At 39.9% G+C, this 26,965-nt stretch overlaps 2 protein-coding genes across 8 annotated transcripts in view; one reads left to right on the top strand and one right to left on the bottom strand.

Moving 5' to 3' along the window:
- The window catches only part of LOC148333514 (uncharacterized), a 51,891-nt gene that overhangs the window by 2,761 nt on the left and 22,165 nt on the right, over window positions 1-26,965 (top strand). Inside the window, exons 2-3 of one of the 2 annotated variants that reach the window (XM_088300339.1) lie at window positions 1,359-1,456; window positions 13,229-13,353. In XM_088300339.1, the coding sequence (XP_088156465.1) occupies window positions 1,359-1,456; window positions 13,229-13,353 (223 nt within the window). Of the gene's footprint in view, window positions 1-1,358; window positions 1,457-13,088; window positions 13,354-14,278; window positions 15,611-26,965 lie in introns of those variants that run through there. The other variant, XR_015844215.1, reaches the window with a different exon arrangement.
- The window catches only part of b3gat1a (beta-1,3-glucuronyltransferase 1 (glucuronosyltransferase P) a), a 68,126-nt gene continuing 56,806 nt past the window's right edge, over window positions 15,646-26,965 (bottom strand). For 4 of the 6 annotated variants that reach the window (XM_088300334.1, XM_088300333.1, XM_088300335.1 and 1 more), the window contains 5 exons: window positions 26,029-26,097; window positions 25,418-25,929; window positions 20,314-20,610; window positions 17,768-17,866; window positions 15,646-17,137 (listed from right to left, as the gene is read on the bottom strand). In XM_088300334.1, coding sequence (XP_088156460.1) covers window positions 17,780-17,866; window positions 20,314-20,610; window positions 25,418-25,929; window positions 26,029-26,097 — 965 coding nt within the window. In that variant the 3' untranslated portion in view covers window positions 15,646-17,137; window positions 17,768-17,779. The remainder of the gene's footprint in view (window positions 17,138-17,767; window positions 17,867-20,313; window positions 20,611-25,417; window positions 25,930-26,028; window positions 26,098-26,965) is intronic. The other 2 variants (XM_088300337.1, XM_088300338.1) reach the window with 2 other exon arrangements.

Here is a 26,965-nt window from a genome sequence, read left to right as displayed (position 1 = left end):
GGGATCGTCTACAGACACTCGCGAGCCTAATGAGGATAAGCTGGACAGAAAATGGACGGATGGATGGGTTCTGCTGTATTTGTTTTTCTGATGCAGAGCTGATAGGAAGTGTGGCTGAGGCGAAAGCGGGTCAGAGGAGGCAGCAAGGGCATTTTGAGTCACAATGCCTGATGTTATCCTTTCAGGCATAAATGTTTAGGGGCATCACTGAGATTCTGCAGCTGACCTCAGAAAAGAATGGAGGGTTGAGAATCAAAAGGCGGCCTTTTTCTGATAAACAATGTGCTCGCTCAAAGTCAGCCAAACAGCATGCTGGCGAGGGGAAAAATTGTCTTTTCATACTGTGACAAGAGTGACCTCGTGTCAGCCGTCGACTGGTCCAAAGGACGACTGTCCCTGTTGGGCTTTGAAAGCTGGCACAAAAAAAATACATAATTTCACGTTTTGTTTCCTTTCCAACCATTGTTTTATACTGATAGCGAGCTTGTTCTCTAACGCATCTCTGACCGATGATGACCAGAACGTTCAAGCAAAATGTCACTCGGGGGAGAATTTACATGAATGTTTTAATGCCACATGATCATCTTTTTTCACAAGTCATGCAAGTTAACGTGAGATGATTTGCATATTGTGCGCACAGTCGACACTTTCAGTTTGATCCCTGTGTGCAGGAGATTATACAGTTTTTTTTGCTTGAGTTGGAAGTTCCAGGTGCTAAGTGGAGATGTTTATAGTCCCTCAAAGAGAAGTAAAAAGCAATGCGTGGGTGTGAGTTGTCTCTCCAAGCAATAATCTCTTTACTATAGGCTGACATATCAAGGTAGAGCAAAGGAATTACGATGGAACGTTCTTTTCCCTTAGGAAATAATACAAATTGAATAGAATTGTTGCAAGCTCAAACACCATCATAAAACCTTTATTTACAGTACAGGCAATATTTTTTAACTAACATTAAAACAAAACGTCAGTGTATAAAACCGCCGCGGGAGGGATGCTAACGGCAGAGGTTTATTTAAACGTCATTAGCTGGATAATTTACTATTCAAATCCGCTTACCTTATTATGGGCTTGTTATGGTCCTATTCATCACCTTCTTCTTATTCGTCTCCTTCTTCTTCTTTCTTCTCCTCCATGAACGTGCTCAATGCAAGGAAGTACGCACTGTCCATTATAGAAAAAAAAAAAACTCAAGCGTTTTAACTAATATTGCATTAAATCATAAAATGGTGGGCAGTTGAAATGAAGAAGAAGAAGAAGAAATACATCTACTGCTTTAATTTGTATCCAACATCCATGCAGGTGTGTGATTTGATAATATGAGACATTAATCCATCTTGTTTTTATCACGTGTGCTGCAGGGAGAGCTATCGGCTTTGTTACCTGCAGTGCCCCGCCCGTCGAACATCATGAACTGGAATGCAGGATCTGCAACACTGAGCACAGCATTGAGAAGAGGGTAAGAGTTGATCTCTGTTGATATATCTGAATACATTTTCTTGTAAAGGATGATAATTCAAGCTGATTATAGACTTTTGGTGCCGAGATTTAGCACCATGAAGAAATACAAATCCTCTAAAAGTAAAACACACCCTCTTGAGAATCCTATAGTGCCTCAGGCTGCCTTTGCCTTTTTTCTATGTTGGCCCTTTTTTAAAATCCAGGAATAAAAAGTTTTATGCAAGTTCGGAGACAGGGTGAGAGAGAACAAATACAGTGCTATAGAGTTGTAGAGAAATTATTTCTATAAAAACTTGGGCCTGCATTTTCATAGTATTTACACTTACAAAATCCAATTAAATGAAAACACAAGTGCCTCAGATAATGGATGGATTGACGGACATGGCTAAATTTCAGGATATATGCACCAACTGAGAGCTAGCGCGCCTGCGTTAGCTTAGCACTGTGTGATTCTCTCTCCCCCTTCATTGTCAATAAAGTAAGGACCATTTTAAACCCAAGTCTTTGCAATTACAAAATATTGCATTCATCATTCAGCCTTGATACAATACAATACAAAATAGAATCACAAAATGTTGGAGGTAGGTATTTATGGGGGAGCTTAACTTGGGGGGAATGTATTTTTTTTATCATAATCAAAACAGATACACATAAGATGTGCAACAAGGCATAGTGATATTCATGCTTGGGGGGGCTTTTTTAAAGATTTTTATATAGATAGATATATAAAATATATTACATGGATATAGATATTGTCTTGTATTTTTTTTTTTAAAGTTAGTCCGTTTGAAGCTCCTGCCCTATAAACTGCTGGGCCAATCACAGGTACAAATTTTGTTACAATGGCAACTAAGTGGCTGAGCTAGGAATGACTGTCGTCAGTCTAAAAAAAAAAAAAGCAACTATTAATTGATAAATTCACACTATCCCCTTCAAAACAGATATTTCCTTCATAAAGGCAGTACCAAGCCCGCTAAATTACAATTTTACTGGACAGACCAATGTACAGTATGTGGTGCAGCAGCTCCAACGCACATAACATTGACAATTTTACTGAGCAACCAACAGTGCCATCTACAGGACTCCAAAATACAACAAATGGTTCATGAAACAAATTTGAAGCTTCTTTTCCCCATCTCTAGGTGTTGTTCTCAAGGAAATTGAGTATGTAAATACAGAAGTTATTATTCAGAAGTTTGCACCTTTTGCAAACAAGGGATATAACAAAATATTTACTTGGTTGTTTAAGTTCACAACTAATGGATGGAGAGGCACTTCAGAACCAATTTCCTTTCTATCCCTTTACCAATCATCCTCATATGGGTTGTGGGTGAGATGAAGCTTGCACCTGCTGCCTTTGGGCTGGTTGCCAGCTAATCGCAGTGGACACAAAGACAAATAACCGTTCACACTCACATTCACACCTACGGACAATTTAGAGTCTTCGATCAACCTAAGTAGTACCGCGCTTCTTCGTCACTGACTGAACAGTTCCTCTGCTGGATAGGAAGAGCACTCCATTCGGAAACAATCGCCGAAATTCTCAATGATAAAATATTGACTATTACTTGATCTTCATCCAGCTGTGAAGCGTTTTATCACCAAAAAGGCACGTGTTCAAATGACTTGAACGGCTTTGTGAGTATTATTAAGGGAGTTGTCAGTAGTTCGTGTGAAAATGTTTTCTAAGGTAAACCCGTATGCTGTTAATTTTCTGGAAATATTCACAAGAATGATCCATAGGTATTTATTTGGTGATAACACCTGTCCAAAAAATACAGTTAAGACACCTTTTAAATCCCCTTCAAATATGTATCATATACTAGGCAGGTGTTGACGTTCTTCCACATCCAAGAGACGAATTTCTGACATCTTTAGCATCCATAATCCACATTAACTCAACTCAGCACTGTCCATTCATTTTCTCTTTGCAGATTAATCAATAAAGCCTCTAATTCGTCCCCATCACCAATCACAATGACAGATGTGGCCTTCTTATGTTTGGATGCTAGCCAAATCAGACTCCACAGAAAACATGCGCCCAGCTATGCACGCCATGATGGAGATTCACGTCCTTGATGCTTGACTGCTCTGTCGTCACAAACATATCCAACAGTCGGTCACAGCCAGTGGCGCGGTTGACAAAGCAGCTGAGCCCAGCTCTTGTCACTCAGCACCCTGCACTGTTATTATTCACCCAGTCTCATGCCCTTGATTCAAACCATTAAAGTCGGTTCAATTTGGCCACTAAAGTCTAAATTGAATTCTTAATTGCTTCGCACTAAAGAATCAAGGTAGCTAATTTATGCAGGGATGTAGGTGCATTTTATGGGTGTATTGCCCCCTCTGGGGTGGTAAATTATAATAGGCCATAAAATGGTGTGTGGCTGGAGTCCATCCGTGTTTCATTTGTAATAGAATTGAGAGCAATCTCTTCACTGCAACTATGGCTATGTTTAAACAAATGTTGCAATTGAATTTTGTCACTCTGAGTGAATTCATTCTAAACCTTTGCTTTCGCCAACCTGCTTTGTACGTCGATTAGCATATTTTTCTGTTTCCCGAGGGCGTGCTGGAGACTGTCCCAGCTGTAGCAGTAGACAGGTTACACCCTGAACTGTTTGCCAGCCAATCACAGGGCACACATAGACAAACAACCATTCAAACTCACAATTACACCTATTGACAATTTAGAGTGATTCTTTAACCTACCATGCAAGTGGGAGGAAACCAGAGTAAATACACACACACACACACACACAGATAATGGATGGACGGATAATAATAGTAATAATGAGCACGTAATAATTCTTTATGTTTATGTCTTTAAAAGGTAAATGTTTACTGTCATGCATTTAAAATGCCACTTTTATGTCTGTTGTATTGACTCTCATTAGATGTGCAGTGTGGTGGAAACTTACCAGAGCAGACCGTTACACGTGATCGGATCATAATGTATTGATCATTAAACTTGCATGCGGTTCATTACCCGGGGTTATTTTTGTACTCTCTTTTCCAATTAACAGTCAACAATCAGATTTTTGTAGCCATGTTTATTATGCAGTCGCTGATGTTTGTTAGAAGATCTTTTGCCTTCCTACAGGAATATAAATGTCAGAGAGCTGCTGGTGTTTCTTTGCTTTTATTACAGTGAGACAGACATATATCCACAGCATGCAGGTTATCAAAATATTGCGGCAGGTAAGTGTATTTCCTGCTTTTTTTTATTCTATTGTGGAAACTTGCAGATATCTCTCCGCAGTCTGGACAACTCTCTCTAACCTTCAACAATCTTCACGTTTGTGTTCCATGAATACCTTTAGAATTTTTTTTTTTCGTGAGTGTGTGGGTGGGGGAGGGTGCACAAAAACGCTCCATTTTCCGTCAAGATAACATAAAAGCATCCTTTGGTCGCCTCGTGATGTTTGATAGGGGCGAGCATGTGGCACGCAAAGAGGCTTCACCTTACCTCCCGCTTTCTTCCACAGCCCGCTTTATCTTGCAGATTACGACGCTCCATTATCCGAGGTTGAGGATTACAACAACGAGGAGCATCTTGTGAGGAATGCATTCTGCCACTACCGCACTGTGAGTGTGGAGTTTTGTTGCAGAAAGAGGGGTCTTCTCATCTTCTGTCTTGCTTTCCTTGCTTCTGCTTTCATCTCACCACCTCAAGTTGAATTCTTCTTGTACGACCTGTTCTCTGCAGGATAACTTTGCATATGATTATAAGCAGGGATTTGATATGCATACTTTTGTGTGTGTGTGCGTGTGTGTGCGCGCACAAATATGAGCAACTTCAGATCAGGTCAGGGAACCTCCATTACTACAGATTGCTAAAATTGCATAGTAGGCCTCGTACCGCGATCTATTGCGTGTTTGTAAACCACTTGGCCGTGCGGTTGTGGGCAGAAGTCTCAAGTGTTTTCTGGCCAGGCGCACAAATGTAGCTTTGGGCAATCTGGGTCTGATTCAAGTACAACAAAGTCATCATTTGCGCGGTGATTGAAGCTGCTTTGAACGGCAGCCTGCGTTTGCATGATTCATCCTCACACTTTGGTCTGTTGCACAATGAGCAGTGGCCTGGATCGGAGAGTCCTACCCAGCAACCGCAAACATACGGCCTAGTTCTTTAATCATTTCGGCTTTTATTGTTACAGTTTGGCCACGGTGGCAGGGACTGTGTGCCCGGCGGTGTTGTTTTGACAGCTCTTGGCATGGAGTCAGGTGACTCTGTTGAGGTGTTGCAATTGGTCAGGAAGATGACTCCTAACACTACACCTGTACAACCGTGTTCCAATATGTGGTATCACACGTTCAAGTTTAGCTGGAGCCTGTTGCCGCTGACATCAGGAGAGGTGCCAAACCCCATTTCAGTGTATGCTGAGATTATAAATTGATAGTAGCTATCATTGGTCAACAGTTAATAACTGGCCTACTTGATAGCAAACAGCATGGCAAAAGATTGCCGCGACGGTCCGGCAGGCAGGAAAGGCTGCTTGTGTGGTCGATGCCGAGAATGAGAAAGCAGGGTGATAAAATTCTCAAGAATAATGCAGATAAACATTTGGATCACAAATGGCAGTTGTGGAATTTCGTCAGCTGCTAGCTATTCAACCTAAGTGCCCAACTAAAAATAAAGAGATACGGAATGCATAAAAAAATAAGAAAAAAACAAGAAAATGCCACAGTTCCTGAAAAGTGTGTTTCAGGTTTTTTTTTTTTAATCAGAAGAAATATATTCTTGGCTGACACACTTATGCTGAAGTTCATGAACTGTTTTGGCAGAAGGCTCAGTTGTGCCTTTTCTTGCTGTATATAATTATCATTAGCCGTGTGCATCACACATTGCATGTATGTCTGCTCAAAATTTGCCCTCGGTTTTCCTCCAAAGAAAGTAAAAAAATAAAATAAAATAAAATAAAAAAAAAAACACTAGTAATAGTGTTATTCGGAAATATTAAAGACAACCAATTGCTGCACTTGGGAATGGTGTTTGTGATGTCACAGTGCAGTCTGGTTTATTGAAATCTACCATCTGTACTATTGCTAAGCACAAATAGGCACGGAAAGCAGTCAATGTGGCTAAAGGAGTGACCTTTCTGATGAAACAATAACCACAAATTATAGAAGTGGTTGAAAGAAATACTGTGTTGAAAATATAAAAATAGAGCTGAGTTGTGCTAATGTTGTTTCTTTAGCCTCTTAATCTCTGAAAAAGCGAATATCTTGCTCTGTGATTTGCTCGTCAAGGTAGTCATATATCCATCCATCCATTATCTGTACCGCTTCTCCTCACTGCGCAAAAATGAAATACAATTCAAGGAATAATATTTGGGGATATCTGCCAATAAACGTGAAAATGTTAACTTTTTAGCTGATACTACAGCCAAAACGGGGTGCTAAAAGTAAGAGAGGAGAACAATACTCCTGGCAAGAGCTTATACACTGTGACATAAGACGCTGACATTCATGAGCATGGCTGCCAGGAGCGTTTTTTTTTTTTTTTCTGTCACGCCTCATATGTGGACATTAACACATTATATGAAATGGATCTTTCTTGCTGGTAGGAGAGTATTTCTATAAACACTCGCGGCGCGCTATACACACCATTAAAGAGACGAGCTGGCGTCGAGAACCTTTTAGGAGAGATTTGTCTGTCATTATCCTACAGGCTTTCTTGAAGAGAAGCAGCTGTTTCCACTTGGTGATACACAAGTACTGTCACAATTTTCCCCCCACGGAGACTGCTGGTGTCTCTGTGTGCTTTCACACCTTTCAAAATAGTAGAAAGACATGGATGTTCTCTGTTTATTCGTGTAAGAGAGCGTACTGACAGAATGTTGGGGATAGAAATGTCTGACCCCGGTGGAGTTTGTAATGGATGGCTGGTGCAGTAAAAGCAATATTTCTCACATTGGCCTGATGTTTTTTTTTGTTTTACATCGCAGATGTTGGTAAAAGGATGGAATGTGAAAACGACCAATTTGAACACCCCAAAGTTTCAATGAGTTGAAATGGGCCAATTTCTGAGAAAAGTGGCTCAAAAATTGGTTGAACCAATATCATTTGTGATATTGCAAGACTTCAGGTTGTTGAAATTCTAATCCGTTAACCCACCAAAATGTGTCTTTTTTTTATGATACCCCCAACACAAGCGAAATAGTGATGATATTCATAGAATCTGAATCGGAAGGTACTGTGATGTAAGACACACGTTTCTGTCCTGTCCTCACAAAATTGACAAACCTGCCCCTGTATACTGTAATTATGATTTGTATTATTCATATTAAAAGTTTAAACATGAGTTATATTGTTGTTAACTTTGCCCATATTTTACATTTGAAAAATCTCTTGGCACGCCACCAATTAAGAATGTCACAAAAGTATCTACTTATACAATGCCTTAATAATTATTACATTTTTAGTCATTATACCTTAGGACATATATTGGAAGTACATTTCATTGCTTTGCCTGTCACTATATGTCAGTGGCTTAGAGAGATAACAAAAGAGACATTGTCGGAAATAATTGATCATTTTTGGACCAATTAAGTGGAATTGGATAATTTTGCGGCACATGGTTGGCAATCACTAGTCTGAGTAAATGAAATAGATTCTGACTTTAATTTTCTTTCTCATCTGGCTCTCTCCCTTTGTGGTGAAGTGTTTTATAATCGCTTTGAAGCTGCGGATGGTTGTTTATCTTTGTGTGGGATTGGCTGGCAACCAGTTCAGGGTGTAACTCGCCTACTGCCCGAAGACGGCTGTGATAGGCTTCAGTTTCCCAGCGAAGCTTGTGAGGAGAAGCGGAACAGATAATGGATGAATGCATGATTTATCCTAATGCAGATGCACACTAGTGATGGGAAAATGAAGCTTCAAATTGGCTTCATGAACCATTTGTTTTATTTTGGAGTCCCGTAGATGGCACTGTTGGTTTATATAAAGGGTTTAAAAAACGGCAAGTCAATGTGCTTTTAGCCCAATGTTGAACAGAGAGTGCCATCTGCTGGAGCCCAAAAATACTACAACTGTTTCAAAAAGCAGTTTTGAAGCTTCATTTACCCATCACTAATGCACACACGTACACGTACGAGCAACGTGGAAGATGCCCTATTCACAGATTGGCGGTCTCCCTGGGCAAATATGACATCCTTATTAAATTATGGAAAAATTCTGAAAAGTAAGAATAGATTTTTAATCTTAGTATTTCAAACTTTGCCATCAAACGCGGTGCTTGCAACATTTCTATCACTCCTTTCACAAACAAATTTAAAGGGAGGTCAGGAGGGGAAGATATAACAGTGGTAAGCTGATTTTCCCTGTGAATGACAGCTCCTGAAGTGGCCTCGAGCACAATTGCCCTTTTTCAAGCTTCCCCAGTGGCCTGCCTAAGGAACAGCAGGAATAAATTGCGTTGCTTTACAGCTGTAAATTTGACATCTTGGGTTATTTTGAAAGTAAAGTACGAATACCGACCTAAAAAAATAAACATGGCATAACACATTGAAAACACAGAGTGAACCGTACATTGCGTAGAGAGGAGATGCAGCACGTCTGGAGAGAGTGGTCGGCATCTTTAATTATTCACACTCGCGCCCGAATAATTTGCACACAATTGCTTTTTTCCTCACCCTCTATGTTTGGCGGCTTCAGAGCGAGGGAGTGGGAAGTAGAGGTCTCAAATTGTGTCTGTGTGTTCGAAGGTAGGTGGTTAATCGTGTCGTAACAGTTTATTGTCTTGCGGGGATGCACAATGCGTCTCCGGAGGGGAGTGTGAAAGAATAGCGCTCAATAATGAAAGAATAAAGAAAGACTTGAGAGCCCCCGTCAGGAAAGCAAATTTTTGCTTGATGAAATACGGCTTTCCGGGCAGCCTTTTTGTAAAGCCGTTACAAGAAAGACAGAATGCATCATCACAAGGACAGACAACCTTGCAAAGCCCATTACACAAGGTAACACAGCAGGGGGCAGGATGAGAGGCGGACAAAAGATGGGAAGACGTCGACTTTGAAGGGCTCACACAAAGCTTCGAGAGACACGGCATGACCCGGGAATATCACTGCACAACAAAATACCCTACAAACGTTCCAAGCGACCTCCGTACCTACAGTTAGTGATGGAAAAATGAAGCTTCAAATTCGCTTCATGAACCATTTGTTGTATTTTGGAGTCCTGTTGATGGCACTGTTGGTTTAAATGAAGGGTTTTAAAAAATGGCAAGTCAGTGTTGAACAGAGAGTGCCATCTGCTGGAGTCCAAAAATACTACAACTGTTTCATAAAGCAGATTTAACGCTTCATTTACCCATCACTACCTACAGTACCATACTGTTCTACCGATCAACACATCCCAGTCAAGATTTTGTGATGAGACCAAAACATACCATCTTTTTCTACCATATATGTGACATATAACCTGTAAAACCCAATTAAAAAAAACATCTTTTAGAAAGTGGAAGACACTGAATTGGAGTGGCACAAGTGTGCACACCCTCTTTTAACTGTGATGTGGCTGCTTTCATGATTAATCTAGAACAAAAGCTGCACTTATGTGGTGCGCATCAATGCATGCACATTGGAAATTGAAAATTGTGCTCAATTTCAAGTTTGTCAGGGCGCATTTGTGCACCAAGCATTTTTGGGGAGAGAGAGTTCAATGGGACTTGAGTTTTGTTGCCTCATTTATGAAGAACTTTGAATCTTTTGAGTGAAATCAATGAATTGAATAGCTTCATGACCTGATATGTTCCTTTATAAGTTCAGTTGAACTCAACCCCACAATAGAGAAGTCCGCCATGAGAGCTGATTGCGCCGGCCCCATGCTGTGACTAAAGGGTAGGCAATTTTTTCAAGGGGGCCATGTCAGAAAATAAAACGGGGCATCAAGATCGAGGTGCAGGTGGACAGATTCTTAGCTCCAGAGATATTTGTGGTGGATGTGATTGCATTTCATTAATAAATATCACAATGACGTACATTGAACACTTTTAAAACTCCCACCTCTGGGCTCGTCTCACAGAGACACAAATGATTTGGGGAGAAGGCAGTTCTGAGTGCCCACTTCATAGTTCTGTGATCTTCTTGGTCAAATGTACATCAAATGCCCATGGAGGTTTGCTTGTAGTTACTTAAAAAAACATAGGTTGAACTCTTTGACCTTATGCATGGACTCAAGTAGTCAGTTTCCTCCTCCGTCCTGTCAAGTGTCTCTCTCATAACGATTTAAAAAAAAAAAATTTTTTTAAAGGGAATGAGAGGAGCCGCCTTGACTGGCAGACAATCAAGTTGGCTGTTTTCACACCCACAATGGCACAAAATCCCCATTTACTTTCCCAACTATATCAAGCTGTATAAATCAGCATAAAATACCAAAACCCAGTCTGGCCTGCCCCTGCGTAGATTCTGACATCACCTCCCACAAGACTTGTACTGGGCATAAAAATAGACCTCAAAGAGTCTTGAGATCTTGGAAGGAAGGCTGCTGACAGCTAGAGAGCAACATAATCTCACATTTTCACATTTGCTTGTGAATTTTTGCACTTGTCCCTGTGAGATTGCACAAAGTCCACACTGTTTCTCATGAGTCACACACCTGACGTGCGTACGTGTGGAGCACAATTAACAGGCTCAGCCTGTGCTCTGGTTTTATTGCTCTGCAGAGAAAGCCGACGTATAGACCCGAAAAATAAGATGTAGAGTTAAATTGGGTTATCTTTATAATGTGTGTACCCGCTGTTCCTGAGGGGAACGTGCACGCTTTCCTTGCATGTCTTTGTGTATAGACACTGGCTCACAGACGATGTGCTCTTATCGTCGTACAAAAGATAAGCAATTTGCGTGAAACGGCACAAAAGGAGATGCGGCAGCAAGATCCCTGTGTTCTGCTACTGTAATAATCTTGAAATCCAGCCTTGATCGATTACTCAGAGTAGGCCTTTGTGTAAGATAACGGGCCTCTGTGGTAAAATACAGGAAAAGGGAAGTGGAAAACAGATCTCAGCAGGTATATTTAAATTTTTTTTTTTTTTCAGCAATCGTGCTCATCGTGACAAAATAAACTTGTGGAAAGCAGCTTTGACTCACCTTTCAGGATACTGATGGATATGAAGGAACATTCAATTCTAAATATCTCAATATATTTAATTGTTTATTAAACTTTATTGACAATGTCAACAGTCTTGCTCTTGATATAAATTATTATGTCAATTATTTCTTTCCTGGTAAAAGTAAAAGTTTTTTCTTTGAATATTTCAACTTTAATTTATTTTGTTGTTGTGACTTTATTCTCAGATTTTGGTTTGTTTCATTGAGAAATGTATTGATAGGCTGTCAAGCCTTTAATAAAAGTACAGGACGACAGAAATATTGATTTGACAACATGGGACGAAGAAAAGGTCCATTGCCAAAGACAATCAATCTGGAAAATCCATCAAAACATCACTTCAGTCATCTGAAACTGTCAATGACATTAGAAATGCACCGACAACAGTTTGCTACTGTTTGGGCTTTTGAAACCTAACGCCATGACTGCATCACTGAGCAACAAGCTGCGGTATGTTCAGAATAATGCAGTGTGGATGAGTCTCCTTTCTAAGATGTGAAGTACTGTCGGAGTGTGAGATACATAACGTTGCATAAAGTGACGCCTTCAGCGAGCCCACAATCGTCAGCAGGTCCCTCTGCTTCACTGCAGATGATTAGAATGCACACTTTCACAAAGAAGGATAAATCTACCAGACAAAGGATTTGGCGTATATTGCCTGTCATCCATAAACGGCGTTTCACTTGACCTTTATTGGACTGTGGATATAAATGTGAATCGTTTGATATAGCGCAGGCAAATAAAACAGTTGCAGCAGGAAATAGGTTTTCAAAGAGTGCAATGTTTTGTCATATTGGCTTTCCTGAAAGAGTTAGACTTTTTTTGTGTGTGTGTGTGTGTGCAAACCCAACCTACGTGAACAGCTTTGCAAAATAAACATTCATCAAGCGCACAAGAGGCTGTCTGCTTCGCCTGCTAGTTAAAAACATGGTCGCATAATTTGATGTCATTTTATCGGCTAGGCTTCCTGTTATTTTTACACAAGCCACTCTGGGGGAAAAAAAAAATCTGAGATTTGACAAATGCTGTGCTGTTTTTGTGATGATCGTGTCTTTATTTACATATTTTTCAGATCGCGTTCTCAGGGAGGTTATTGCTAAAAAGTTTCCATTCATGTGCCCTTTTTTTTTTAAATCTAACTATTGCTTCACTCTTTAAGATTTATGATGAATGAATGACGTTACACCTCACAAATGTCAACTTTTTTTTTAACATTATCTGTCAAACAAGTCGCATATTGATTGGAATCTACCACTAATCTAATGTAAACATTCAAGCGCAACACTCACACACTTCGACACGCACGAGTGAAAAATCTGCCTTTTGATCTCAAGTGAAAAGTCATTTGGTGGTCACGTCTCCAGTACTTGCCAACAAGAGTTTCTCCACCCACAAATTGTTTTGCTTATGAATGAAGTACTTATTTTATTCCAAACAACACAACACTTTGGAACTTAATAATTGAGCAAACTTACAAATTCAGCAAATAATTATTTTCACGAATATGTACTTTCTTGGCTTCTTCTTGTCATGACCCATTTAAAAAAAAAAAAAAACTCAAATGATCCTCAATATTGATATTGTATTGTTTCAGTGTTGCAAAAGAAGACAATCAGCTGCATCAACTCTTCTCCATCTCCATGTCCTTTCCAACTTTTGTCAGTGTGCTAACACTCAACGAAGCAGCTCGACCGCCCACTACATCTGGCCTCGTCTTAACCCCGCCAGAGCTGGGAGCTTTCACTTCACGACAGATCGCGTCAGTATTCCAGCAGCAGCAAACAGATGGTAAGGATCTTGTTCGACAGCAACCTTCCATGATATGACGCTTTGACCTCCGAGGACGCGGCGGGGGCGGGAGGTAGGATTGCAAGAATGAGCGCGTGGGGAGATTTTCTCAGGTGCCGAGCATGTTTTTAAACACACACCTTCAGCCTTTAATTGCATGTGGTCAGAAAGTTTGAGCAAAAGATACTGTGGAGAGGAAAGTCCACGTCTTCTCCCCTCCGATTTGATGGATCCCTCGAGACACACTGACAGGCAAGGCGGGGGCTGCTTTGAATTGCTAATTCCAAAATAAAAAAAAACAACAAGGAAAGGGTGCCTATACTAGTTACAATATCTAAATCAGATGTTGCTAAACTTTATCTTCCGAGGCTTGCTGTCCAACAGTTGCTTCATTTTCTATTATTGTACTCTTAACTGGAAAATAAAATCTTACTAATAAAAACGCTAATTCTACCTAGCTGCAAAATAATGCTGGCTCAATACAAAGCAATGACTTAATTATTTTAGATTCCTTTTAACTGTATAGTAATAGATATTTAATTTAATTTATGAATTGAATTAAAATAAAATTGCCTCATGAACTAAACGATATATTTGTATCTGGATATGTATTCGTCCACTTTCAAGTTAACATGAGTATTTAAATACTGTAAAGTTTTTTCTTGTACTATTGCAATTGATAAAACAATTAAAATGTATTATTAATTTGTGATTTACAAGGTAACTAAGGAAATCATTTATTGATTACATTTCTTAGATAAACTGACAGCTCTCTATATCTATTAAGGCTGTCCATTTAAACAGCCAAACGGGCATGACTGGCATACGTATTCGATTTGGGACACATAATTATGAGTCATGAATGACCTACAAGTGGCCATGCCAAATTGAAAGAAAGACTCTGTTGCATTTCTGTGTCTTCTAGCTCAAGGGTACCAATTTACGAAGAAAGAGGAATATGAGCACGGGCCTACTGCATGCTAAATGACGATAATACACAATACACAGGTTAACCAAAGGAACATAAAAGTCAAGTCAGTCAAGTTGATGTTTATTTTTCTCGATTGTTGATCTACCATCTTCCTCTGAGACAAACCCGCAGAGGCAAACGGACAACCTTAAAGAGTCCCATGCATAACGTGATTCACATGAGGACGACTGTGAAGATGCGGGAAGAGGAGAGGGCTTATAAGGAGAGAGTCTTTTGTGCCTTAGAAGCCCTCGAGACGGCTGTTAATGCTTATCAAGTGACATTAAATATTGAAAACGCGGTACTGCTTATGCGCCGATGGCTTCTCGATGAGCTGCTGCGTGACTGCACAATCGGATTCCAGATCATTCGAAACTATTAAAACCATTGAAGTCTATTGCTGATTATGATTCTTTTGCACTCCCGTACTTCAAATAAATACACAAATAAATAGAAACCTAACACAACAGATGACATTGCAATATGAGAATGGTCAGCCCAGTGCACAATCCTGCAGTAAAGAATAGCAGCCAGGAACGTGAGTTTTGTCCTTTTCTGAGACAGCATCTTAATGTATTCTAATGTAATATTTAGACTAGAACAATCTTTATGCATTCTCCTCCTGCTGTGCTGTATTGTGGCTGATGCGAGTGTTTTGATAGAACTTGGCAGCGCTACAGAGGCTCAGTGTTTGAATCGTCTCCAATTGCTTCTGCCCGCCGCCGTTAAGATAAGCTCCGATTTATCAAGTTGAAAATGTACGCGGATATTACTGTCACAGACCATAGAGGCTTACTACAGCTGCCGTTGTCTCGCTCAGTTCATGCACAACATCTGGATCATCATAAAATGATATCATGAAGAGTGCGACACCGAGATGTGTTTAGCAAAATGCATTTGCTTTTCTGAGCTTGCTGTCCCGGGTGACTGAAATACGTTGTAATGGGAATTCTACGGAGATGACATGGAAGTTAAGAAAAAATACGTGCATTTATGTACTTCTGGGTCAGTTTGGCTCTAATGCGCGGCTGTTTGAGAGACGACAGTACGGCAGAGATGGCAAGAATCATGGAATGCTGTTTGCGGTCATGAGATGTTCCTTTTTGTGTGGCATTTGCTTCGTCTTTTGCTTATTTGGAAATAGTGCTTAGTATCAAAAAGGGATATTATGTCTTTGTACTTAAAGCGACGGGTGAAAAATGCAGAAGATGTCCCGGAAGTACATAAACGCGCATTAAAAAAGAAAACGCGCTCCCTTATTTCACAATCTTTACGAGCGAGCGGCATGTTTTTGTTTTCTTTTTTTTTTTTTAACCTCCATGTCACTTTAGGGGCTCCGTAAAATTAAAATAATGGAGGCTATGTATGAAATCTCTTCTTCAGTTTTAGAATCATCATACCTTCGATCCAATAACAACCAATGGAAGTCTAGAATTTCGTAGGATTCTGTACAAAAAGCCATCAAAATTGATTACAAAAATTTTGGGGAGTGACAGGTTTTAATTTATTTTAGTGGACTTTATGAAAACGAAGTGGCTTACACTACCCATACTCAAATGCTGTGACTTGATGGCAATTAACAATTTTAAAGGGACGATGCAACATTTTCATTGCTTGTGGAGAATGTTGCGGGATGACATTTGACAAGTGCTCAACTCTTGCACATGCTTTAAAAATACTCAAATTCTAACATTTTACAGTACTGTGTATTTTTTTGCATACTTTCTACTAGGGATGAAATGAGTAAATTTCCTTGATTGATTTTTATTTTTATTTTTTTAGCGCTCTCTGAATATGCTGAACTTCAGTTTCCAAGCAATTGTTTTAATGAAGAGAATAATTATGCCTCACATAACTGCTCAACTTGTCCAGCTAGTTGAGAGTAAATGCACAGCAAACTCCAGTTTGCTTCGAAGTGATATGAAATTATTCCACAGAACTTACTGATGATGGATTTCTCAATTATCATGCTTGTCCCTAATTTGCTTCTTCTGGTGAGATCGTGTTTGTGTTTGTTCGTCCATGGCTGTGCATTATAAAGTGGAAAGTTTTATAATCAATAAAAATTACACAGATGGGCTTTTCAGCATTGATTTTTCAACACAAACTGCACCCCCGACCAGAAACTTGACTGTGCTATTATTTTCATAATGGACCAACATAAATACAGTCGTTACAATAGATTTGAAACATTTCCTGATTGCTCCCATGAAGAATTTCTATTTACACACATTACAAAAAAATACCATCAGTGTATGTTTAAGTGCGAAGTAAAAGGTGCAATTTTTTTTTTTAATGTATATTTCCAACTGCGGTATCCCCAAGTGTTTATTGTGACTAAAATGCATGAATTGTTGCAAACCAGGAGTAAATGGGAATGTATGGGTCAGTAGTTTTGTCAACACCTAAACAAGTTCAATTAAATTAAAGCAAACATTACATTGTTATCAAAAGAACATTCCTTCTCTTCCAGTGTTTTGTTTGGAGTAAAATCCAAAAGACAGATAGTCCATGTCATGTTATTGTCCTTTTTAGATGAATTTCTCACATTTCTTCCTTTTTTTTTTTTTTTTTTCTCTAAAACCTGACTTGGTTGAAATTGTGCTGTCATCAGGAAGACACCCACACTGTCTAGTGAGGCGTCCTTGACGATGTCTCTTTCGCAGACCTCATAAATAAAAGCTGCCTCTCACCAATCTGTGCTTTGATATAATACATAAGTACGGCTTTGTCCATTGCTCAGAAAATGTCACATATCTTGGCCCTCAAAGACCATCTTCATCAATGCATGTTCAGGACTCTGAAGCCAAACGCCTGCAACAGAAAAGGCCAAGACAATAAAAAAAAAGTGACTTAAAAAGGACAGAGGAGTTTGAGAATTCCTGACATAGAGAGACACTTTATGGACAATTGACTGCACTGCCAGCCTGCTGTTACACGTTTGCGTTTAGTGAGGTGCCCATGCGCCGCATACGCACACTTTTAGTGTATGAATTGCTTCCTACACAAGTGAAAATTAGTTCATTCACCTTTAAACCTTTGCTAGATTCCTGCCCTCGTTAGTTAAAAAAAAAAAAACCTGCGTGCTCAATAAAGTATCTCCATCCTTAGTGGTCATGGTAACTAAAGCCACACTCACTCTTGAAGTAGCAGTAGTACAAGAACAACAATCCTTTTTTTAAATCCTGTTTTGTCATTTGGTCTCACCCCCCCCCCCCCCACCCCCGCCTATTTAAAAAAAAGCCATGAGAAATGGGTTGAAAAGACACAAATGGCTTGATCGAAAAAAAAAAAATTAAACAAAATCTCAGCTAGATCTCAAATTCACATTTGTGGAAAAAAATCATTCTAATTATTATATATATATATTATATATAATTAATTAATTATTCAGTCATCTGATCCTCACGCGTCTGAAGAGTTTTCAGGTCATTTCTTACTCACCGGGAGAAATGGTTAAATCTCCACATTCAGGTCTGTGAATCCTTTTTTCCCTTCGTTTACAAGGATGGGCTTTTCTGTCCTCGTGTGCCAAACAAGTATCTGAGGATGAAAAGAAAAGCAGAAAAGAACCCACCATGATTGATTAGCATGCTCTCAGTCAAGTCTTGCAGTCATTCAACTGCACTCTGCACCATATCTTGCCGCTGTGTTAAAAGCTACTTGAAGGGCAAAGAGGCGGTGTTGGAGATAGGCGTGAGGTGGGTCCATCACTTGAGTGTCCTGTCAATAGACAGACTAAGAGATGAATAGAATTCATTCAGAGTTGTAATATAGGAGGCTTTAGGATTTTTAATTATTTTTTGTTTCGTTTTGACTTTTTTTTTTTTTTTAATTAAGTATTCGTGCTTAGGGCAAGTAGGTTGTTTTCATGTGTAAATTTTTTAACGCTTCATTTTCATTTAGTTTTAGTATTAGTTTTTATTTAATATGCAGAGTTTATATTTAATCCCTTCACTGAAAAGGGACTAAAAGACATTAGGCTGTTCAAAAACGATAGCACATTTCGATAAAACGCCAACATTTAATGTATTAACTAAAACATGCTTTCCAATTTCAGTCTCCTGTGAATCACGGAATTAATTTCGAGCTGCATCACCGCCCTTATTGAAAAGTACTTCACATCTGTATTGAATGAATCAACTTTATGTTTTAGCCACTATAATAATAATGCTAACATATATTGCCACTTTCAACGGACCCAAGGATGCTTTTTATAGATTGAAAGGGTAACTTCCTTCCTATCGTCTTGCTGTGACGCTACTGAATTATGTATGGAGTGTTTTAGATATGCTCAGAGCCCTCTACCACTTTGCGCGGGCATAAATGAGGTTAATTCTCACACTTGTAAGAAAGCCCAATGCGCAAATTCACCCGATGTTTGTTTCTCACATTTAAATCCGCACCTTCTCTCAGTCCTCCTCATCTGTAATCAGTGCGGCGTCCTGACCTCGGTATTCCCCCCAGCTCCTGTTCCGCTCTCTCAGCGGTTTCCCAATTTGCCTGCCTTTCGTTTACCCCTGTGGATGACTGAGAGAGGTCAAGAACAGGCTGGCTGACAGTATCTTTTTCTATTTCTATGCACTTGGTGTATGGATGGTGGTAAACTGAAGCCCTCTGGCTGACTAGAGAGAGCTTTTCTGGAGTGTAAACTGTCCACAGGCCATGAGCAAGGATGGCACATGGACACTACATTATACATTCTTATTGCTTGTATATGTCAACGTGAACCAGTCAAAGTGACCACCCTCAAACTCTTTTAGCGCAAGGATGCGGAACAGCTTTCCTCCAATGACCATGCTACATTTATGAAAAAAATATGATGCTACAATCAAGCAAATGCTTACCTACTTTAGGTGTGTTGGGCTTTTTAACACAATATTTCCTATGAGGTTATATTTGTTTTTGCAATGGCATGGTTTTCCTCATCTGTCTAGCTTTTGGAAGAAAAGAAAAAAAAACTCATACATGGTTTCATATCCATCTATCCACTTATACAGTATCCCACTTATTTGGATCGTGGGTGATACGGAGTGGCAATTGCGGGGCATGTATAAACCTTTCATGCACACATTCACACCTATGGACAATTTAGAGCAGGCGTTGGCAAACTATGGCCCGGGGGCCAGATGCGGCCCGTTAAACGTTTTAATCCGGCCCTTAAATTCTCGCAAAGACTCATGTCCTGTGATAGGCTCCCATTGAGCTGCACACGGCATCCAGCAGAATTTACCGCAGAGGGATACAGGGATGATTGTCAGGACTTTTAAACCCATCTTAAAAATGTATGCTGAGTAAAATCATTAGTATTCAGTATCCGTTTTGTGTTGAATGGCCATTTACAAAAAAGACCACAAGCAACATTTGCACAAACTTCAATAAGATAAATGCAATCAAAAAAATATAATTCCATATTTGTACGACAATATCTGTTAAGAAAAAAATTGAATGAAAAAAATGGCAAAATAAAAAAGAACACAGTGAAATCATGAGAAAATGTAAACTTACTACATAAAAAAACACCAATTCACCTTACTGAGAGCAGTTTCTAATATTTTAATTAAAAGTTATTCTTGGTAACCAACACAACAAATATACATAAAAACAATTCAAAAAATACAATTAAATGGATTTGTTTGGTTGTAATTTAGTTCTAGATAAAAATATGTAATGTGACAGGATATAGGTGTTCATAGATAGCATGATTAAGTCTGTCATCTAATTGAACTATATTGTTCAAATCGACAAATTAAAAAAATAAAACAATTTCATACAATACAAAATAAAGCATTTATTTTCACTATAAAGAATGATATCTATCTATATATTTATTCATTCTTTGTAGATTATAAAGTGGAAATAAACAAATTGCTTTAGCACTTCTTACCATCCTGATACAGACTTGTGGGACTTCCCTAACCACTAGCTGCTCAGCGGCAGTAAAAGTATAACACGAACCATAAAAAAAATAAAAAAAAGCATTGAATTACCTTAGTGCAATTGGCTGCTTTGGGTTCCAGGTCGTTGAGTGTGACAAGTTCCCGCAGCAAACTACTCTCCTGGTAGCCTCCCTTTACCCCGCGAAGCTTGAAGTACGCCTGCGGCTTGAAGAGGATGAGCCTCAGGTTGATGGCAAAGCCGGCCATGTCGATGGCAAAGGGCCGATTGGGGTCGAACACCGTCTTCCAGCCGTACACTTTCCCGGCCGCGTTCACCTTGGGGGACTCGTAGCGCAGTCCGCCCGCAAAGGCCACGGGCCACACGGAAACTTTCTGAGTTGATCTCATCTAGCAGGTAGGAGGGTGAATGGAGGGGAGAGAGAAAGTCAAGTGAAAAAGTCGACATGACAGTGGGACTAAACATGTTGATGGAAGCATTTTAGAGCTGCTGCTATTATTCATCATGAAAAGACAGTTACTATTGACCCGGCCATTGTGCCGTGTACGGCTGACACATTGTTAGATGAAGGCCCATCACCCACATTGCTCAACAGCTGGCCCGCAATGGAGACAATTAGCAGAGGTCATATTTAAGAAGAATAAGTGTGAACAATGTGCTGCGGCCACACTGTTGAAATAGATCAATGTCATTTTCAATGCAAGCTCATTGATCAGGGTCACGGGCAGAATTTTGTTGAAATCATAGACAATTTTGGGAATTGCCTCAAAAGTAAGGACCCGTTTTATTGCCAATTGCTGTTTTCTTTTCCTCCCTGAAACGATGAATGGGCCCCTCACAATTTTTTCTGTCTGTTGGGGGCACATAAAAGTTGTCAGGTGTGTTGGTCGGAGAACTTGGATAAAGAGTTTGAAGGAAATGTCAGGGGCGGAGCAGCATTATTGTATCTATAAATTGTTGCCAGTAGGGGGAGCTTAGGTCATCTTTTCAGGACACACCGTTCACAATAACGTTTGTATTTGTTCACGACAACTTTCGTATATATTTATTTTGCAATTTTTTTGTGCTTTATGGCAAGTCGACTGTGGTGCAATGCGCAAGTTATGAGGGGAAACTCAAATTGAACGTTAATTAGCAACGCCTCGCCATTTATTATACTCAACGCGTTTCAAATTTGTTAGGAGGAAACTGACGAAATAGCAGGCTTCCTGCGTCTTTTTGGACAACGAGACTTTTGTAGGTCTACTCTTGATCAACTGGACTATCAAGTTTCATGTTCCTATGTGATAGGAGCTTTGGTTGATTCATTTCAAAAGAGATTTTTGGGAAACATTCCAGCTATTTTGGGGTTTCAAGCCAGCGACGTCTTCAATTTCATTAGAATGAACATGACTAACATTTTGGAAACCCGTGTATGAAAAAACCCTGAAAAAAAGACCAATTAAATGGACAGACCATTAGATCTCAGTTCTCTCATTCAATCTCTTAAATAATGATGCATTTGCCCCCCTCGTGCATACAACTCGAGGTTGCAATGAGACAGCGAGAAGAATTTAGTTTTTTTTTTTTTACATGTGGAAGTAAATTCGCGCCATATGTGATTTTGAAACCCCAATGCAAACAGGCCTTAAAATAAATAAATAAATAAATAACTTCCAGCCTGTGCGTGTGTGTGTGATCTGATGACGTGCTTTGTGGTCAAGCACACCAGATCACACAATTGAACAGCATGAAACAGACTGGATGCTTGTGGGACTTTAGATATCGGAGCTTACTGTGCCAGACACCGAGATGTAAATTGCCTGGATGCTCCATCTTAATGAGCTCTGGGCTTTAAAAGGCAGACGAGAGAGGGAGCGTCTTCACTTGTGCATCCATGTGATGGTTGCCGCGATCATTTTCTATAAAAAGGTTAGCTGGTGGGTCTTTCATCAAATGATGCGATGGAACAGCGTGCTTTGCGCTCCCAGTGCTTTTCATATTAATACCCTGCTGTGCACCTTTCAGTGCTTGACGCATATGCATTTTATCACTAAGCAGTCAGAATATTAATCATACAGCAGCTTGCAATAAAGACATTTACTGGTGTTTAACTGTGCATTCCGAACCACTGATTTGGGACCTAAAACTACCACCGAGTCAAATACGCCGCTTGACTGCAAACGGGGAAGGGGGTCAACGACATGATACACACCAGTTATTGCAGTGCATTCTGGGGCTTGTAGTGTCAGCAGTGCATATACTTCCAGCTCAGTTTAGACAAACAAGTGCATCACGTTTGAGTTTGAACATATTATAATGGATTATGATACCATTTTGAAATTGAGATTAATTTAAGGGTCAAAATATGGTTAAATATGAAACCACAACAGCTTTCTTACATGTTCCACTCATACATTATAGTACATAATCAAGTGTCGTACAGGGGACATCAAGAGACTTCACTTTTCCATCTAGAAAGAAAATGTATTACACATCTATACTTCACTTCAATCTGATGCATTAAAATGCACTAAAACGCCAACATTTTTTTTCCCGTTTGTGACGTCACTGGCCCAACTCGCATGTTATTGAGTGCATGTATGCCATCATGTTTTGCACGCCTGCGTCCAATAATACGGTGAGCCGCATGTATGCGTTGTGCACAATTTATTTCACACGGTTGAGATAAAGAGTGTTGAAGCACATCATTCTAAAACAAAAAAACTCAAATATTCAATGCACAATCCTTGGAGATTCAAAGATGACAAGACAAATAAATTCTCTTGAGTGCCTTCTTGTGATAAGTGATCATGTCCAAACAATGAAAAATGTGCTGCAGTTGTTTTGATTTTAGGATCTTGATGTGTTCAGTAATTTAAATCATCTTAAAACAAGAGATTTAGTATTGGCAATGGAGATATATTCCCAAACTGCAAGCACACCATGGAGCAGAACACTGACTAAAACTGCATGTCATTGAATTTTGCACATTATTATTGTGGTTTATTTTGATATGCATTCTTAAGGGATGAGAACAGAGAGGACACTTTATAATTGCCGAGTTTCCACCGCAGAGTCAATATAAATGTATTTTAGGCTAAATGATATAAATAAGTAATTTGAGATGGAAACAAACCTTTTTCAATGGTACCTCACTGACTTGCAAAGAAAATTAACATTTAAAGAGTTTCTTTGTTTGGTCTTAATTAAAAGGCGTGACCTGAGAAGTATGCATTTAGAAAGATCAACGAGGCTCAGGAAATAACGGCAATTAACTCGGCATTCCTCAAGCGATTGAGATGGGCATAGCGGGGAATGCATTTTGCCTTGATTGTGATATTCCCGCCGAGTGACAACTGTGTTAGTAAATGGACACTTAACTGCATGCCGCTTAAAACTAAAGTCAATGAATGTAAAAACTGGAATTTGATCAAAAAGCTTCTTTGGATTTTTTTTTGCAACAAAGAACAAGTGGCCTCATCAAGGGGTATTAACAGACGAAATTGAAGTTCCGGTGAAAAGTGGCTCAATGTACTGGAATGGATTGTCTTTGCGTTTAGAGGTTCTATTTTAGTGAGACAATTTCCCTTGCTGGTGAATTTTACCCACCGAAAGATGTAGGGTTTGGATTTTAAAATGAACAGCAAAACCTCATTTTGGTCGCAGCATTAGAAAAACTCATTTTAAAATGCATAAAAGGCACACAGCCTCCTTTCAACCTTGTTTGCACAGTTGTCAAGCTGCAGACGACGGTCATATTTCCTCTGGTGTCAGCAAACGTCACCGCAGTCTGATTCGTGTCTGTCTTTGTTTTTATTGTCCACTCTTTTTTTTTTTCTGTCGTCTCTGTCCTTTCCGGGCTGTTACGCCGCCACATAAATGGGCCTGTTGGAGGTGATGGAGCGCTTCGGAAGGAGACTGGGCACTTGGGCTGATTTCCAGGGAAAGGCAACGACAGGCCGCGTCAATACTTGACACTTGGTTTGCCGCAGGTCCCATGCTGGACCAATACCCAAAGGGCGGTGCTCACGTATACTCGGGTAATTCATTTGATGGCTGGTTGGTATGCTTATTATGTAGTCGAGCTTCTTTGTGCTTGTTAGGAGTAAAATAATGACTGGCCGGAATGAGAATTTTCTGTTCAATATGTAGCACAGTTTCCGACAAATCGGGCCTGACTGAGCAGCGTTCTATACTGCCATTGGTTTCCTATAAAGCACAAGCGCAACAATGAACATTCAGCGACACAATATGGTCAATAAGGACACTTTGGAGCTGCTGATTTTCGGCTTTCTAATCAATGCGCCAATCTTCCGCGCTCCTCAGCAGAATGGCTGCTGAGCGTTTAGGGCATTTAACCCTTTATTGAGTACTCATGGAAAAAAAAACAGCATAACCTCTCCTTGTATAGTTTGGAATGCAATCAAAACTGTTTCACAAAAGGCCCCCAAAAACTGTCATCTGAAATGCTATCGTGCTTTGAGATATACCAAACCTATTATTTCAGATCTGAGTCAATGTGTGAATGAATTTTTTTTTTTTTTTTTTTTTTTTTTTTTTAATGACATGACTCACTGTATGGTGACAGTGAACTCGACTGATTTCACAACAAGGAGCTGTTTGGCAGACAGTGTAAAAAAAAAAAAAAGAAAAATAAATAAAAATTAAAAAATAAATAAGGGCTTCAACCTGTTAATTGCCACTACTAGTTTCTGTTTACTGTCCAAACTAAACATGACAAAGACAATTGCACACTGTGTACCATCATATTGATTTCCTTTTGGTAAGTTTGTTTAGCTTAATGCTAACGAACAAAGCAAAGCGGGTCTAACCAATAACATTGGTATTATGGAGTTATAAACTATTAAGCAGCGGATATTGGAAAGCAAATAGTGGCGTAAAACAAGTAGATAATAGCAATACTCTGAGGCATTTTATTTATCTTCTGCAAAGACTTAGCGAGTTTTCATCCATGTTTATCCGTATGTCTGCATAATACTGACCGCAGGTGGCCAAGGTGCACAAACCAGAAGGAGCAGTGCTATGAAAAAAAAATAAAAAAAGATTCTATTCAATTGTGTCATTAGTGTTTGTCTTTTGAAAAAAAACAACAACAAACTACTAACCACTATAAACCAGGCAAACCAGCATTAAAAAGAATGAGAATAAAAAAAAAAAGAAAGTGAAGCAAGCAGACAAGAAATGGGCACGAACCTCCTCAAACAGCTCCAGACTATAAGTGTTGTCATCGTCAGCAAAGTAGACTATTCCAGCTTGAGTGCTATTTGCGTTGAAGGTCTCCCTCAGCCACCGAAGTGCCAGATTCCTCTGCATGGTCCCCCGGGGGATTCTAGGGTCCCTTGTGTCGACACGCGGCTTATAGTTCTTGGGCGTCTCGACATTTAGGTGGGTGTAGTTGAGGCCCGTTTCTCGGAGGAGGCGCGTGACGAGAGGTGTCATCCTTTGGGAATCCTCCACCAGGATCCAGTGCAGGTTGGGAATGTGCAGGAAAGTGTTTGCCAGCCGCGTCAGCTCAGCCTTTTGCACGGGTCGACTGTACGTGGGCGTGATGACGTGGATGGTGGGCAGCACGTCAGACCAAGGCGGCGGCCGCGTGTACACATACTCAGTCCTCACCACCTCCACGATGTCCTTATCTGAGGCGCAGTATTCCTTGGAGTCTCCTGTCTGGCCGCCCGCATCCCTCTTGCCCTCAACGCCGTCATCTGCAGGTTTGAGAAGACACACAAGGTATTAGTGCTACCTACGGCCGCCCTTTGTACGCTTGCCTCAGGTGACTTAAACCCAAAGGGGGTAAAGTGTACCTGAGAGTCGATGGCGGACCGCAAGCCTCTCTGGAATGATAAAGATCTCTTTTACTAGGTGGTGACATGCTGCAAAAAGTGAAAGCAAGCACTGTGAGAGGACAACACAGCTGACGGACCAAGAGATTACGCTGCGAGAGCACGGAAAGGCGGAAAGAAGCCTTTTCATCCTCAAACATCGACTTTGGAATTTCCTCATATCAGGAAGGAAAATATGGTGGATTCGCTCGTCTCATGTTGAAGTGTCAACACATTCGTTCTTATCTGACTCGCCTGCTGTGCTGCCATCACAAATGTTTGTGTTCACATAATTGTTGTCAACGCTTTGCATCGTCAAACGATGAAAACACATTTTAACATGTGATACATTTAATTTTTGCAGCCTTATTGTCCTTCAAGCAGATTCATACTTTGCGAGGATTGCAAAATTGAAACGGAAAACAATGATTAAGGGAAAAGGTTCCCTGAAACGTAGCACCTCTTTGAAATCTAAATTGTCGTATTATATATTGATATTTAAAAAACAAATGAGGCCTGCATCCACAAAGAATGAACTGTGGCCACGAATAGCACTTTGAATTGTAACACCTTGACATCCTGTATACAAATTGCGTCAATGACATACCAATGAAAACACGGCCAGATTTGACAGCTGATTACAGTTTGGACTGGTTTTTCCCCGGATGAATGCTGGCTTTGCTCCAACGTCATTATGGCAGAACAATGGCATGAAGAGAAAGATGAAGTTTTCACAACGCGGGCGATGTCATTTAGAACGACACGTTTTCTACATGTTGGAACGCTCCGTCACATTGGTCGACTGTCGCAGCCCTCATTGCTTCCCCCCGCGCCAATTTTGATGCCAGCTTTATAGAGATGATTTGGTAACATTATTATAAAGTGTTACCGATTTTGTGAATTACAGGTTTATTAATCA

The sequence above is a fragment of the Idiotropiscis lumnitzeri genome, chromosome 7, assembly GCF_059441095.1.
Source record: "Idiotropiscis lumnitzeri isolate Australia: NSW breed Sydney's pygmy pipehorse chromosome 7, RoL_Ilum_1.0, whole genome shotgun sequence".
Lineage (NCBI taxonomy): Eukaryota > Metazoa > Chordata > Actinopteri > Syngnathiformes > Syngnathidae > Idiotropiscis > Idiotropiscis lumnitzeri.
Note: the sequence above shows the minus strand (reverse complement) of the source record. Positions and strands in the feature narration are given on the sequence as shown.